We start from the raw sequence: 14,318 nt of genomic DNA, 5'->3' as shown, positions 1-14,318 counted from the left end.
ACAGCTAGTGGAATGTGTGAAACAGATCTGAAGATCTAGCTGCCCCTGATTAAACCAGACATTAGAATTTGCAGAAATCTAAAACAGTGCAAATATGTATAACGCACATTTAAGAAAGGAAAACCTGATAACATTTATTACCTTGTATATTGTATTTTCTATTTTTTGTAATTGCAGAAGTCAAATGTGACTTGAGTAATACAACTTCAATAGTTTTTTTCCTTTAAAAATCTTAGTTTGACTTCATCATATAGTAAATATTGATAGATATAACCCACACATTCAAAAGCTCTTTAGGGTCCTCAATTTTTCAAGTGTATAAAGGAGTCCTGAGACCTAAAAAGTTGAGAAATGCTGCCCTGGAGCCTTCACTGAATTGTGCTGGAAATATCTGCTCATTGTTTCCTAATAGCCTACAAACTCTTTGAAAACAGGATCCTCCCTCCTGTGTTGGTTTCAGTATAACCCTAGTACTAACTATATATGTAGTCCTTTGTTGTTTGTAAAAATAAATGAACGAAAGTCTTGCCATATTCATAACATCAAAAACTTTAAATTCAAGATTGACATCATGAATACAGTGGATGATTTGTCTGCTAAAAAATGACAGATGAGAAGTTAGGCTGACTCTGAGGTGGTTCACTGCTTTCAGGTTGATTTCTGCAGCTAACAGAAATAATAACATTAATGGCTTATAGAATTGGTTTTATTGCTGGATAATCAGCCTAAGTTTATTTATATGGGCCAGATATCTGAAAAACTAGAAAAGAATTTTCGAAAGTAGAAATATAAAGTATTAGGGTTGTCAGATTATAGATGAATATTCTTTTCCAATGTCATTTGCTGTTGATGTAATGTTGATTGTGTAATAAACAAACATGTTTGTCCAGTAAAGTTCTGGACACTGAGTAAAAAAATAAAAGAATCACTCCCTTGTTAACAGTTCAAATCGCCAAGAAAAATGATGGGCTAGGTAGGATATGGACATTTTTACCACCCGTCCCTGTTCTTCTCAAATAAGCAAGCACATACAGTTCTAATGCAGGGATTAGAAGAAGGAAGAAAAGCAGCTGGAGCTATTCCAACAGTCTTTTATTTTTTCTAAAGGCTCCCAACCTATGTAATAGGGATAATAATGTTCTTGAGGAACACTCATACCTCATTTTTTAATCAACTTTATTTTAGTATAATTTACATACAATAAAATGTACTCATTTCAAATATATACGTCAATGAGTTCTGACATCTCAATTTCTTATATGCCCCAAACCATGCACATGGGGAAGTTCTGAGAAAATCAAGAGAAAAAAACATATGAATAAAACTGCTTAGCACAATGTTACAGCATTTTCCACAGGAGGGTATATTTGTTCATTCATTCAAGAAACATTCACTTGGCTCTGTCTACATGTAAGGGCTCTGTGGTAGACTTCATAGAAGACAAATGTGTGAGACACTCAGATACCCTTCCTGTTCTCAAGAAGTTAATATTTTAGTTGGGTCGGCTGTAATGTACGTAAGCAAGACAAGATCAAAAGTGGTGAGAACTCTAATACAAATTCTTATGTGTATGACTGGCATTAGAGTATTTATGATCTGTTTCATATGTATATTATATGATGCATATTACTAACATTCAGTGTCTCACATAGAGGAGATAAAATATAGGCACAAATGTATGCTGACATGTGTGTGTAAATAAAAACTGAAAAGACCCTCTGAATATATAATTTGTAATGAAGAGCCAGCATTATGGTTAGTACCAGAGAACACTCAAGATGACAGATGTGATATTTTTGAAAAAAAACAAGGCACTGGTATTGCACATAATAATAGTGATAAACCACAGAAAGTTATAACAATTCTGAGCCATACTAGAAACTCTAAAGCTGTAATAAGATATTGCCTTAAACCAGTTTGGATTTAATTACCTCACATTTACGTCCATAAAACCAGCTTCCACAACCTCTTTTTATTGGACAAGATTCAGTGAAAGTTCCTATAATCCTGTGGTGTCAGTACTTGAAGATAAATACAATACTCTTAAGACAGTAGTCTTCAAATGGGGGTATGCATATTTCTCTGCATACACCAAGACTTCCTAGGGGGACAGACAAGGAGAGCTTTAAGGAAATCAGTGTCTACATCCATAATTCATACTTACACTTTTCCAAAGCTGATCAAAGGAACAACTACAGAAAGCCTCACTCCTGAGAGAGTTCCATGACAGCAGAGCAGAGCAGAGCAGTGTCTTATTTCTTCATCTGGGGACACCTAGGGATTCCCTGTGCCTTATCTCTCTTAGAAATGAGATGGGTGCCAGAGTGATGTGTGTTTAAATTTACTTAATTAGAAAAATGAAGTCAGACTTTTTCTGAAAGAATGACTGGTTTGGCTGTCTGATTTCATTAATGAGGACTTTTAGATTACACGGCGGCTATTACATCTTTTGCAACTATTTAAAACTTGAATTTAAAAAATATGGAAGATGCCAGTTTTAAAATGTTAGGAGGGTATTTAATTTTAAGACATTATTTTAGGAGATATAAGAAGAAACATTTGAAAACTCTCTGCTTAAGAGATACAAAATAAAAAGAGCACAAACTCAAAGATAAATGAGAAATTTTCCTTAAGTTGATAGTGTCTCCATGTAGAATCTCCTTGATAAAGACTTTTGTATGTGGACCAGCCCTGTGCAATGATTGTGTTCTTTGCAATGTGATGTGGGGAAATAGCACACCTTTGTTCCTTTCTGAGCCCCAATTTCCACAGCTGTAAAATGAAGCTAAATAATCCCAAACTCTGTAAGCTTATCATAAGAATTAGAACCACAGATATAAGGTTTAGCTCACTGCTCGCCAACACATCACCGGCACTAAATAAAGAAAGAATGGTAGCTATCATATAATCTCCTATATTTTAGTTTTGGGGCTGTGTGAGGAAAATCACAAACTACAACTAAAATTATTTACTGTTCTTTTTATGTGAAGAAGTAGCCCCTGACTCACACACCACCTATGGTATGCATTTTAAGTCATATTTTCCCAGAAATGTGGACATATTTTAGTCAATTCAGTCAAACTCTACCTGATGTCCTCTGTTAAAAAAACAATGGGTGGCCATGTAGGCTATGTATACTACAGACTAGGGTATGATCAATAAAGAATCAGCAATTGGCTGGGTTACTCTTCACCCAGAATTCTATTTCCAGGAAACATCTGACATGTAAATAGTAAAGCCATTAACCTTAATCAGTCCAAGAGCCAGCAGACCTGGCATCATCTGGTGACTTGTTATAATGCTAATTGTGAGACTTACCCCAGACCTACTGAATTCGAATTTGTAGTTTAACAAAATTCTCACGTGATTCAAATGCACATTAAACTGTAAGAAGTACCGGTAAAGAAAAGATCTTTAGCAGGGATGATACAGTCACCAGGTATACATGTAATTATGGTAGTGACTTTCTGTAGGAACTGCTTAAAGCTGAGTAAGGCAGAATGGTGGATTCTAATTTCTAATGATAGACTGACATATATACACCACCCACACATACATACACATGCATAGATCAATGGTTCTCAAGTGGAAGTGATTATGTCCCCAGGAGACTTCTGCCAATGTCTTGAGACAATTTTAATTGTCACAACTAGAAGATGCTGCTAAATATCTTATAATGTACATGACCTCCACAACAAAAATGGTATCTGGCCCAAAATGTCAAGTGCTAAGGTTGGAGAAACCTTGGCATGGATTATACAAATATCTCCACCTCAAGGCACATTTGGAATTATTAATGGAAAAAGGAACCATTATTTGACTACATAACTCTAATGGCATGAATTTCAGATATGGATAGTCATGCATCTCAAGATCTATGCTACTTTCAAAATGAGAACCCTGGTAAGAAGCTATCTAAATCGCTGATCTGCTTTAGCCACCCTGTTTCCCCGAAAATAAGACAGTGTCTTATTTTAAGGTGTGCTCCCAAAGATGCGCTTGGTCTTATTTTCAGGGGACGTCTTATCTTTCCTGTAAGTAGGTCTTATTTTTGGAAGATGTCTTATTTTCGGGGAAACAGGGTAGCAAACCCAGTCCATGGTAACCTGTATTAGCACACAGTTTGTCAGTATCACTGCCTAAAACCTGTTAATGTGAAAATAAAAAACAACAGAGACAGAAAATTAAGTTATTTTGTCTAAAACCCAATCCTACTCTAAGAAAGAAGCAGGCTTAGGAACTTCAACTTCACAACTTCCTTACTCGATACATTCTTCAAGAACATCAACTAGCCTCAATCTTCAATCTTCAGCCTTCAAATATTCATGGATTATAAACCAGGAAATAGTGGTTGAGGGCAGACCCATTCATTACTATCAGACAGAGTGCTAATTCCTCCAAATACAGTAGCATAACCAGTCTCTTCTTGTCTCACACACACATTATATGCTCCCAACTGGTTCTGAAAATGTTCCATCAGGGCCTCCTGCTCTCAGTTCTCACAGGTCCTGAGCTTCTAAGTAGATGGTGAGGGTATAGTTTTTGTGAATATAAACTCTTCTCTCCCTGTCTGTCAGGCTTTACCAGACTAGGCAGCTGACTGCCCTAAACTGTGCTCATGGAAGTGCCCAGGGCAATAGCAGGTTACTGGGAAACAAGTACATATACAGTTAAGGAAATGCTTAGAGCAAATGTATTCAAATACAGGCAGATCCCAAGTTACAAACGAGATAGGTTCTGTAGGCATGTTCTTAAATTGAATTTGTATGTAAGTTAGAACAGGTACATTTACGTATTACCTACAATAGCTTAAGTGCCAGTTGTAGTCAGCTGGATGTTTGTAACTTGGGGGTTTACTATAATGGCCTCCATTTGTAAGTGCAAATTATTTATGTTTGTAACTTTGTCAGATGTTTGTAACTCTGGGACTGCCTGTAGTCAGTTTTATGTGACTGCCTTCTAAGATGGTAGAAGCTAAGGGGAGTAGTGGGGGATGTCAGCCAATGCACAATAACCATGAAAAAAATGCATCACATTTGGATCATGCTGTAACAGATTCATCATGTTTGCTGCTATAAACACTGAATAAAATGGAAGCAACTGAAACTTTTTCAAAACCCTTTTGCAGATTATTGAATTGCCAAGATTCACTAATAACCACTCCACTTTATTTATTTTTTTATTACTATATCATAGCTGTGTACATTAATGCCATCATGGGGCACCATATACTGGTTTTATATACCATTTGACATATTTTCATCATCCTGGTTAACACAGCCTTCCTGGCATTTTCTTAGTTACTGTGTTAAGACATTTATATTCCACATTTAGTAAGTTGCACATGTAGCCTTGTAAGATGCACCATAGGTGTGGTCCCATCTATTACCCTCCCTCCGCCCATCCTCCCCCTCCCCTCACTATCCCCCTTCCCCATATGTGAAACTGTTCTTTCCTAAAACTGTACGAACTGTGGTATAGAGAAGGGAAAATATTTCACTGCAATTATGCTGAACACATTGTCAAAATCATTAAATCAAATTCTAATGCTAAGACAGGAGGAAGAAGCACTTTGCCAAAGTTTCTGTAACTATTTCACTACCAAAGAAGTTTATCCATGGTCTCTGCCATCGGGTTGAGAAGTCCTGTGACCATTCAGGAAGAAGCTGCCATGTTTATCTACTGAGGCTCCAAGGTATCTCCAAATAGGGAATAGGGCACAGACAGAAGCAACAGCCTCTTGTCAAGGCCATGGATGAGATTATCATCAACCCCACCCCAGTGTCCTGCCCGGGCCCTTCTGAATTTCACAGTCCACAGCTCTTGGGTCAGTCTCCCGTTAAGTCCTTAAAACAGAAAAAAAAAAAAAAAAAAAAAAACCCTGAAAGTAGATTCTCACAAAGTTTGGGAATTCTTACACTGTACAATTATTTTAAACATGTTCCTCCTCTGTAGTGTAATTACAGAAAAGAACAGATCAGTATCTCAAAAAGGAAAATTCTGTTCCCAAGAAAACTGCTCCAAATTGGTTTCCTGTTAAAGGTACTCTCAAATCCTTAAAAAGCTTTCAAAAGAAAGTTCTGTGATAAAAATAAAAACATGCATTGAATAATTAATTCCTAAAAGAAAAGATTTATTAAAGTATTACAAAAGCAAATACTTATAACTTTTCATTTATGACAAGTCCTCAGGGATTCCATTCTATTTTAGCTTCTGTATAACAATAATGCAAGGCTAAAATTACATCCTCTATAATCAGCCTATTCCCAGTGTAATTAAGAATTCCACATATTTAAAAATGACCTCACTACTAAAGTGGAAGAGATAGTTTATACTGCATGTAAAATGCCCTCCTGTCATGCACACAAATTTAAAACATAAAAGAATAAAATGGCATGTTATAATCTCATCATTTAAGAGGGGATGTTTATGTTCCTGATAACAGAATTTCTACTCCATCACGTCTATTATCAGACTCTCATCAATGTGTGCTTTCTTAACAAACCTCATGTTCTTCCCATATGCTATGAAAACACCAAACCCATTCAGATGCCTCTCAATTGCTCTTATTTAACTAACTGTCATCTACTACGAAATAAGATACATGTAAAATGGTTCCTAGAATAATGCCATGCTAGGGCAAACAAAGTTTTAATTTGCAGAAAGGTATACCAGTGAAATGTTTAACTTCTAGGCAATGTGAATGAAATGAACTAAAAAAATGAACTAAAACTCAGAGAGTTAAACATCAAACATTAATGTACCACATATTTTGGTTCAGCAAACCTTTTTTTTTTTTGAGACAGAGTCTTACTCTGTCACCCTAGATAGAGTGTCGTGGTGTCATCAGCAACCTCAAAGTTGGATTCAAGCAATCCTCTGGCCTCAGGCTCCCAAGGAGGTGGGACTACAGGTGCCCATCATGATATCCAACTAGTTTTTTTCTATTTTTAGTAGAGGCTGGGGTCTTACTCTAGTTCAGGCTGGTCTTAAACTCCTGAGTTCAAACAATCCACCCACCTCAGCCTCTCAGAGTGCTAGGACTATAGGTGTGAACCACTGTGCCCAGCCCAAGCAAACCATTTGATAAATGTAATAACCATATTAATAACAAAAGAACAACAACTAAGATGCTTACCATGTGCTCGATCTGTGAGAATCACAGGCGAGTTACCACATTTAATTTTCATAAGAAGCCCATGAGGTAAATATAATTATTGTCCTATTTTTTTGTAAGAGGAAACTGAGGCTCAGAGATATTAAATAACTGCCTAGGTTAAGTAGCTGATATGAGCTAAGGCCAGTCAGTCTTGAAGCCAGGTTTAATTGCACCTCAAGCTGGTGCCTATTTTCACAGCCTTCAGGCTTATACTACCTACTAATTATATGTTGCACAAGCAATTTATACCAAATATTCTCGCCCTTACTTTTCTACTAAGGCTCCAGGTGAACTGCAACTGTTACTAATCAATAGTAGCCAAATAAAAGATATCTGTTTATCAAAATTCTCCTCCCTCATTAAATTCAGGAACACTTCTGCATATTCTGTATGAACTGGTACAATCTTTCTAAATTACACAAATGTTTAATCACAGCTGCTGAGTTAACTAAAGCACCAGTCACAAAATAGAATGCACTCTTGTATTTTTCAGATTAAAGAAACTGATTGATCAAGAAACTAAGTCCCAGGAGAAGAAAGAAGAAGAAAAGGAGAAAAGGGTCACTGCCCTGAAAGAGGAGCTGACCAAGCTGAAGTCTTTTGCTTTGATGGTAGTGGACGAACAACAAAGACTGACGGCACAGCTCGCCCTTCAAAGACAGAAAATCCAAGACCTGACCACAAATGCAAAAGATACACATGCCAAACTAACCCTTGCTGAAGCCAGAGTTCAGGAAAAAGAGCAGAAAGCAACCAGACTAGAAAAGGAACTGCAAACGCAGACCACAAAGTTTCAGCAGGACCAAGACGCAATTATGGCGAAGCTCACCAATGAGGACAGTCAAAATCGCCAACTTCGACAAAAGCTGGCAGCACTCAGCCGGCAAGTTGATGAGTTGGAAGAGACAAACAGGACTTTACGAAAAGCAGAAGAGGAGCTGCAAGATATAAAAGAAAAAATCAACAAGGGAGAATATGGAAATGCTGGCATCATGGGGGAAGTAGAGGAGCTCAGGAAACGTGTGCTAGATATGGAAGGGAAAGATGAAGAGCTTATAAAATTGGAGGAGCAGTGCAGAGATCTCAATAAGAGGCTTGAAAAGGAAACATCACAGAGTAAAGACTTTAAACTAGAGGTTGAAAAACTCAGTAAAAGAATTATGGCTCTGGAAAAATTAGAAGATGCTTTCAACAAAAGCAAAGAAGAATGCTACTCTCTGAGATGCAATTTAGAAAAAGAAAGGATGACCACAAAGCAGTTGTCTCAAGAACTAGAGAGTTTAAAAGCAAGGATCAAAGAGCTTGAAGCCATTGAAAGTCGGCTGGAAAAGACAGAATTCACCCTAAAAGAGGATTTAACTAAACTGAAAACATTAACTGTGATGCTTGTAGATGAGCGGAAAACAATGAGTGAAAAATTAAAGCAAACTGAAGAGAAGTTACAAGCAGCTTCTTCTCAGCTTCAACTAGAGCAAAATAAAGTAACAACCGTTACTGAGAAGTTAATTGAGGAAACTAAAAGGGCACTCAAATCCAAAACTGACGTGGAAGAAAAGATGTACAGCGTAACCAAGGAGAGAGACGATTTAAAAAATAAACTGAAAGCAGAAGAAGAAAAAGGAAATGATCTTCTGTCAAAAGTTAATATGTTAAAAAATAGGCTTCAATCATTAGAAGCAATTGAGAAAGATTTCCTAAAAATCAAATTAAACCAAGATTCTAGTAAGTCCACAACATTACACCAAGAAAACAATAAGATTAAAGAGCTTTCTCAAGAAGTGGAAAGACTGAAACTGAAGCTAAAGGAGATGAAAGCCATCGAGGATGACCTCATGAAAACGGAGGATGAGTATGAGACTCTAGAACGAAGGTATGCTAATGAACGAGAGAAAGCTCAGTTTTTATCTGAAGAGTTAGAACAAGTTAAAATAGAACTTGCCAAGTACAAGTTAGCAGAAAAGACAGAGTCTAGCCATGAACAGTGGCTTTTCAAAAGGCTTCAAGAAGAAGAAGCTAAGTCAGGGCACCTCTCAAGAGAAGTGGATGCCTTAAAAGAGAAAATTCATGAATACATGGCAACTGAAGACCTAATATGTCACCTCCAGGGAGATCACTCAGTTCTGCAAAAGAAACTAAATCAACAAGAAAACAGGAACAGAGATTTGGGAAGAGAGATTGAAAACCTCACCAAAGAGTTAGGAAGGTACCGGCATTTTAGTAAAAGCCTCCGGCCTAATCTCAATGGAAAAAGAATCTCTGACCCTCAAGTATTTTCTAAAGAAGTTCAGACAGAAGCAGTAGATAATGAACCACCTGATTATAAGAGCCTCATTCCTTTGGAACGAGCAGTCATCAATGGTCAATTATATGAGGAGACTGATGACCAGGATGAGAACACTAATGATGAGGAATCTGTGCTGTCCTTCAAATGCAACCCGTCTACTACCTGTCCTGTTAACAGGAAACTATGGATTCCTTGGATGAAATCCAAGGAGGGTCATCCTCAGAATGGAAAAATACAAACTAAACCCAATGGCAACTTTGTACAACCTGGAGATCTAGTCCTAAGCCACACGCCTGGGAAGCCACTTCATATAAAAGTTACTCCAGACCATGTCCAAAACACAGCCACTCTTGAAATCACAAGTCCAACCACAGAGAGTCCTCATTCCTACACAAGCACTGCAGTGATACCAAACTGTGGCACCCCAAAGCAAAGGATAACTATCCTTCAAAATGCCTCTATAACACCAGTGAAATCCAAAATTTCTACAGAAGGCCTCATGAATTTAGAACAAGGCATGTCCCCAATTACTATGGCAACCTTTGCCCGAGCACAGACCCCAGAGTCTTGTGGTTCTTTAACTCCAGAAAGGACAATGTCTCCTATCCAGGTTTTGGCTGTGACTGGCTCAGCCAGTTCTCCTGAGCAGGGACGCTCCCCAGAGCCAATAGAAATCAGTGCCAAGCACACAATTTTCAGAGTCTCCCCAGACCGGCAGTCATCATGGCAGTTTCAACGTTCAAACAGTAATAGTTCAAGTGTGATAACTACTGAGGATAATAAAATCCACATTCATTTAGGAAGTCCTTACATGCAAGCTGTGGCCAGCCCCGTGAGACCTGCCAGCCCCTCAACCCCACTGCAAGATAACCGAACTCAAGGCTTAACTAATGGGGCACTGAACAAAACAACCAATAAAGTCACCAGCAGTATTACTATCACACCAACAGCCACACCTCTTCCTCGACAATCACAAATTACAGTAAGTAATATATATAACTGACCACACTCACCCTCATCCAGTCCATACTGATATTCTTGTAAGGAACTCAATCCTTTTTTAATCATCCCTCCATACCCCCCCAAAGACTGACTGAACTTGTACTTTGGGAAGGTTTGTGCATGAACTATACAAGAGTATCTGAAACTAACTGTTGCCTGCATAGTCATATCAAGTGTGCACTTACTGTATATCTTTTCATTTACATACCAGTATGGAAAATATTTAGTCTGCACCTGTATAAAGACATCTTTATGTATTTTATTTTCCATAACTCACTTTAATTTGACTGCAACTTGTTTTGGTGAAATACTTTAACATTATAAAGCATTTGTCATTTTTACCGTTGCTTGCTGAATTTTTTTTGTCATTTTGTATTATATTTCTGCATGTACAACAAAATTTTATTTCTTGTTTATAATGTCTATTCATTCTTCCTTCAAAACAAATAGGACTTACTTCCCATTTATAGTCAATATCTGATCACATATTAGAGGCAGAGCAAGTGGTCCAAATAAATAAAAATTTTACATCCCTTTGATTTCAAAATGAACTATAAGATCTCTCAGTAGCAAACTTAACTACATGTTTGGACATATGTCAATGTCCCTGGTGCCCAAGCACATTGCTTAGCATATACGTAGTATTAGAAACTTAATGTTTATGGATAAGAATGAAATGATATTAAACAATTAGCTTTCTGTAAGCACATGCAAGTTGATCGTAAAAGTAAAATAAAGTACTTTGAAATGTGGGAGATAGGAAGCCAGAGAAAGCACATTTGGAAATACAAGTTACTATAATAATTAAGAGTTGACTGTGTTTCTACCATAGACTGAAACCCCCACAAAAAAATATGTCTACAACTATGTTTGGAACCAGCCTCTGTGACACAAGTTCTTGAACACAATGCTTCAAGCAAAATGTCATTCTTACTCCTTTTTTTACCATATGGTTCTCAAAATAGTTTGGATTACTTAATGTAGGTGCTACCTATCCTTCTTAAAAGTGGGCTACATTCAAAAGCTTACAATTTGTGTTCTTCGAATCTCCTGTTAAGCAAATAAAAGCCTAAGATAGTTAGGAACACAAGTTATAGAAAAGGCACATTAAAAAAAAATCACACAGTATGTTAGTTGAGGAAAGTAATATACTGTGAATTTTGTTGGTAATTATTATTGTGCCATTTACAAGACAGGTGAGAAAAACTCAGCCAAAGTGTCTACAAATTTTGGTGCCTGGCTTATAGGACTGGGACTACCTAAGTATAATCTATACTTCTGAGCAAAAAGTAACAGTTTTCAGAAGAACATTTTAAAGTGCAAGTCTGCCCCCCAAGTCACATTCCAAAAAGAAAATTTCAGACAAAGTAGCTTTCGCCATTTTCATATTTTTAACCTCATAACTGTTAATTTAGTATTCATTTGTATTGCTTTTAAATCTGAGTTACTGAGTTTAAACATAATTAATTTAGAAATCCAGGCAAACTGTGAAGATCTTTAAGAGTAAAAGGAATCTTTCACAATTATCCTCCTTCTCCCTGCAAAATCAATTTCATGATAGTAGAGTGAGGATTTGTTGACAGAAACACTTCCATGGTGATGAACTGCAACACCAACACCGTGGGGCTTGCACCGCCTTTAAATAAATTTGGATGAAAGTTGAGGCTCCTGATGAATGAGAGAGCTTCTGTTTAAACACATTTATCTTGGAAATTGACTGTTACCCAACTGTATTACAAAATACATAATGATCTAAATATGTTTGAAAACTATTTTTAGGTCACGTTAGGCTAGAACTCTAGAAGGAACAACACACCTCATTTAGCTCTTTCAAAGTAGACAATAAGAATGCTATTCCTTCTGCTGCTGCATGAGATCTTTTTCTAGTTAATAATTATGAGTGGGTACATGTAACACTTTGGAAGGCACTGATCAACTCATCATAAAATTATGAACAGAAATTAGAATTCAAAGACTATTAGAATTCAAAGTCTTCTCACCTTTGTCACATAATGACACAAACAGAAAACATGTTTGTGTAGCACAGGGTGAAAGTGATAAAGAGGCAGAAATAACTAGCCAAGGGATCCCACCACTCCAGCTTCTTCCTAGCTGCCAAGTGCTGGAGGGACAAGGAAAATCCATTCTTGGCACACTTTTAACTAGTAGCTAATAGTTTGGGAGCTTCAGGCAATTCATCAGCCCACCCATTTTGTAAAAATTCAATTTCTTATCTTACATGAGCCACAGCCAATCTCTACAATAAAGTTTATACCACAAGTCCTGTGCTCCATGATTATAATGTACAAATTCTCATTTCATCTGCTCGAGATCTTAACTAAAAATAGGCTTCCTAATATTCTATCTAACATAACTGGAAATTTACCAGACCTTCAAGGATTGCCTCTCTTTTAGAAAGGTTTTCTCCCCCCCCCCCAAAAAATAATCATTTTGCTTTGCAATCCCAAAAGAAAAGATAATCAGACAGAAATGGATGTCCAAACACTCCAACAGATCAACATTTCTCAAAAAAAATCCAAGATACTTGTATGAAACTCCCTAGGGGAAAGGGCCCAAGAAGCCACATTTTAGCAAGCTCATTAGGGTATAACCTAAAACATTGGAATCCCACTGTTTTAAAAATCCCTATACAGGTGGTTCCTGTGATATATATTCAATACAAACTATGCTTTACATTTTGATCTTTTCCTAGAGCAGCATATGCTGTACAATAGTTTGTCACGATGCTAGGCAGAGGCAGCAAGCTGCAGCTCCCAGTTAGCCACACCATCACAAAGGTAAACATGACACTCTAGCAGGGGTGTCCAACCTATGCCCTGTGGGCTGCATGCAGCTTATTTGAGGATTGTTTTGTTTATGTGTGGCATCAGATACTGCGAAAAATATTCACACCTTTTTTTCCTCATCAGCTTTCATTAGTACTTGTGTACTTAATGTGTGGCCCCCAAGACGACTCTTATTTTTCCAATGTGTAAGAGAAATGAAGAAAGTTTGGACATCCCTGCAAGTATACTGTGTCATCAGATGATTATTTTGCCCAACTCTAGGCTATGATTTAGTGCTCTAAGCACATTAAAGTAGGCTAGGCAAAGCTGATTTTCAGTAGGTTAGGTGTATTAAATATATTTTGACTCACAATAGGTTTATCTGGATTTAATCCTATCATAAATTGAGGCGCACTGGCAAATATGTTTTGACTATAGCCCCACTCTCAGAATTACACCTGTCCCAGGAAGTGTGACTATCCTGCCCTCTAGTGGTTGGCATGACAAACAGAAGGTTTTCTGTCCAGGATTTTCTATTTAAAAGGAAAGCTCAATAAAAACTACCATTTTATTGGATGGGAAGATTCCCAGTTATATAACTGTAGCAAATCATAGATGCTCGGATGTTTGGCTGAGCTTTGGAAGACTGACACCCACAAGCTCTGTTTCTCCCTCAGCCCTCAGGCCCTCAACTTAACTCTCCAGCATTTTGGGGGAATGGTCCAGAATACACAAAAAAAAGGGCAAGTAGAAGAACCAAAACAAAGCACTCCATTCACCTTAGGGCACAGTTAAGCAAATTCAAGAAAGTACAAGGAAGACAAGTAGTTGAATAAAGTTCCCATACCATAAACAACCTTTAAATTCATTTTCATTTATATTAAACTCCAAGCCCTTTCCATTCCAACTGATGGACCCTTTCTACTTTTCAAGCTACTTCAAAGAAGCGTAAAGCTTTTGTGCAGTCAAATACATCAGAGCAGGCATCCCCCCAATGCAACCCTGGAGAGTAAGGAATCCTTACTTAGTAGGAACAACACCTCTAAGTACTCTGTAACTTAATAATGAATTAACACCACTCACTCTG

The 14,318-nt window shown here is 37.4% G+C and overlaps 2 protein-coding genes across 5 annotated transcripts in view; one reads left to right on the top strand and one right to left on the bottom strand.

Moving 5' to 3' along the window:
* The window catches only part of CMSS1 (cms1 ribosomal small subunit homolog), a 359,212-nt gene that overhangs the window by 320,249 nt on the left and 24,645 nt on the right, over positions 1 to 14,318 (bottom strand). The window lies entirely within an intron of this gene.
* Positions 1 to 14,318, top strand: part of FILIP1L (filamin A interacting protein 1 like) — a 286,443-nt gene that overhangs the window by 254,197 nt on the left and 17,928 nt on the right. For all 3 annotated transcript variants that reach the window (XM_053564693.1, XM_053564696.1, XM_053564694.1), the window contains one exon: positions 7,653 to 10,425. In XM_053564693.1, the coding sequence (XP_053420668.1) occupies positions 7,653 to 10,425 (2,773 nt within the window). The remainder of the gene's footprint in view (positions 1 to 7,652; positions 10,426 to 14,318) is intronic.

The sequence above is a fragment of the Nycticebus coucang genome, chromosome 16, assembly GCF_027406575.1.
Source record: "Nycticebus coucang isolate mNycCou1 chromosome 16, mNycCou1.pri, whole genome shotgun sequence".
NCBI classification, from domain to species: domain Eukaryota; kingdom Metazoa; phylum Chordata; class Mammalia; order Primates; family Lorisidae; genus Nycticebus; species Nycticebus coucang.
The sequence above is the reverse complement of the archived record's forward strand: the minus strand, read 5'-3'. Positions and strand labels throughout refer to the sequence as shown.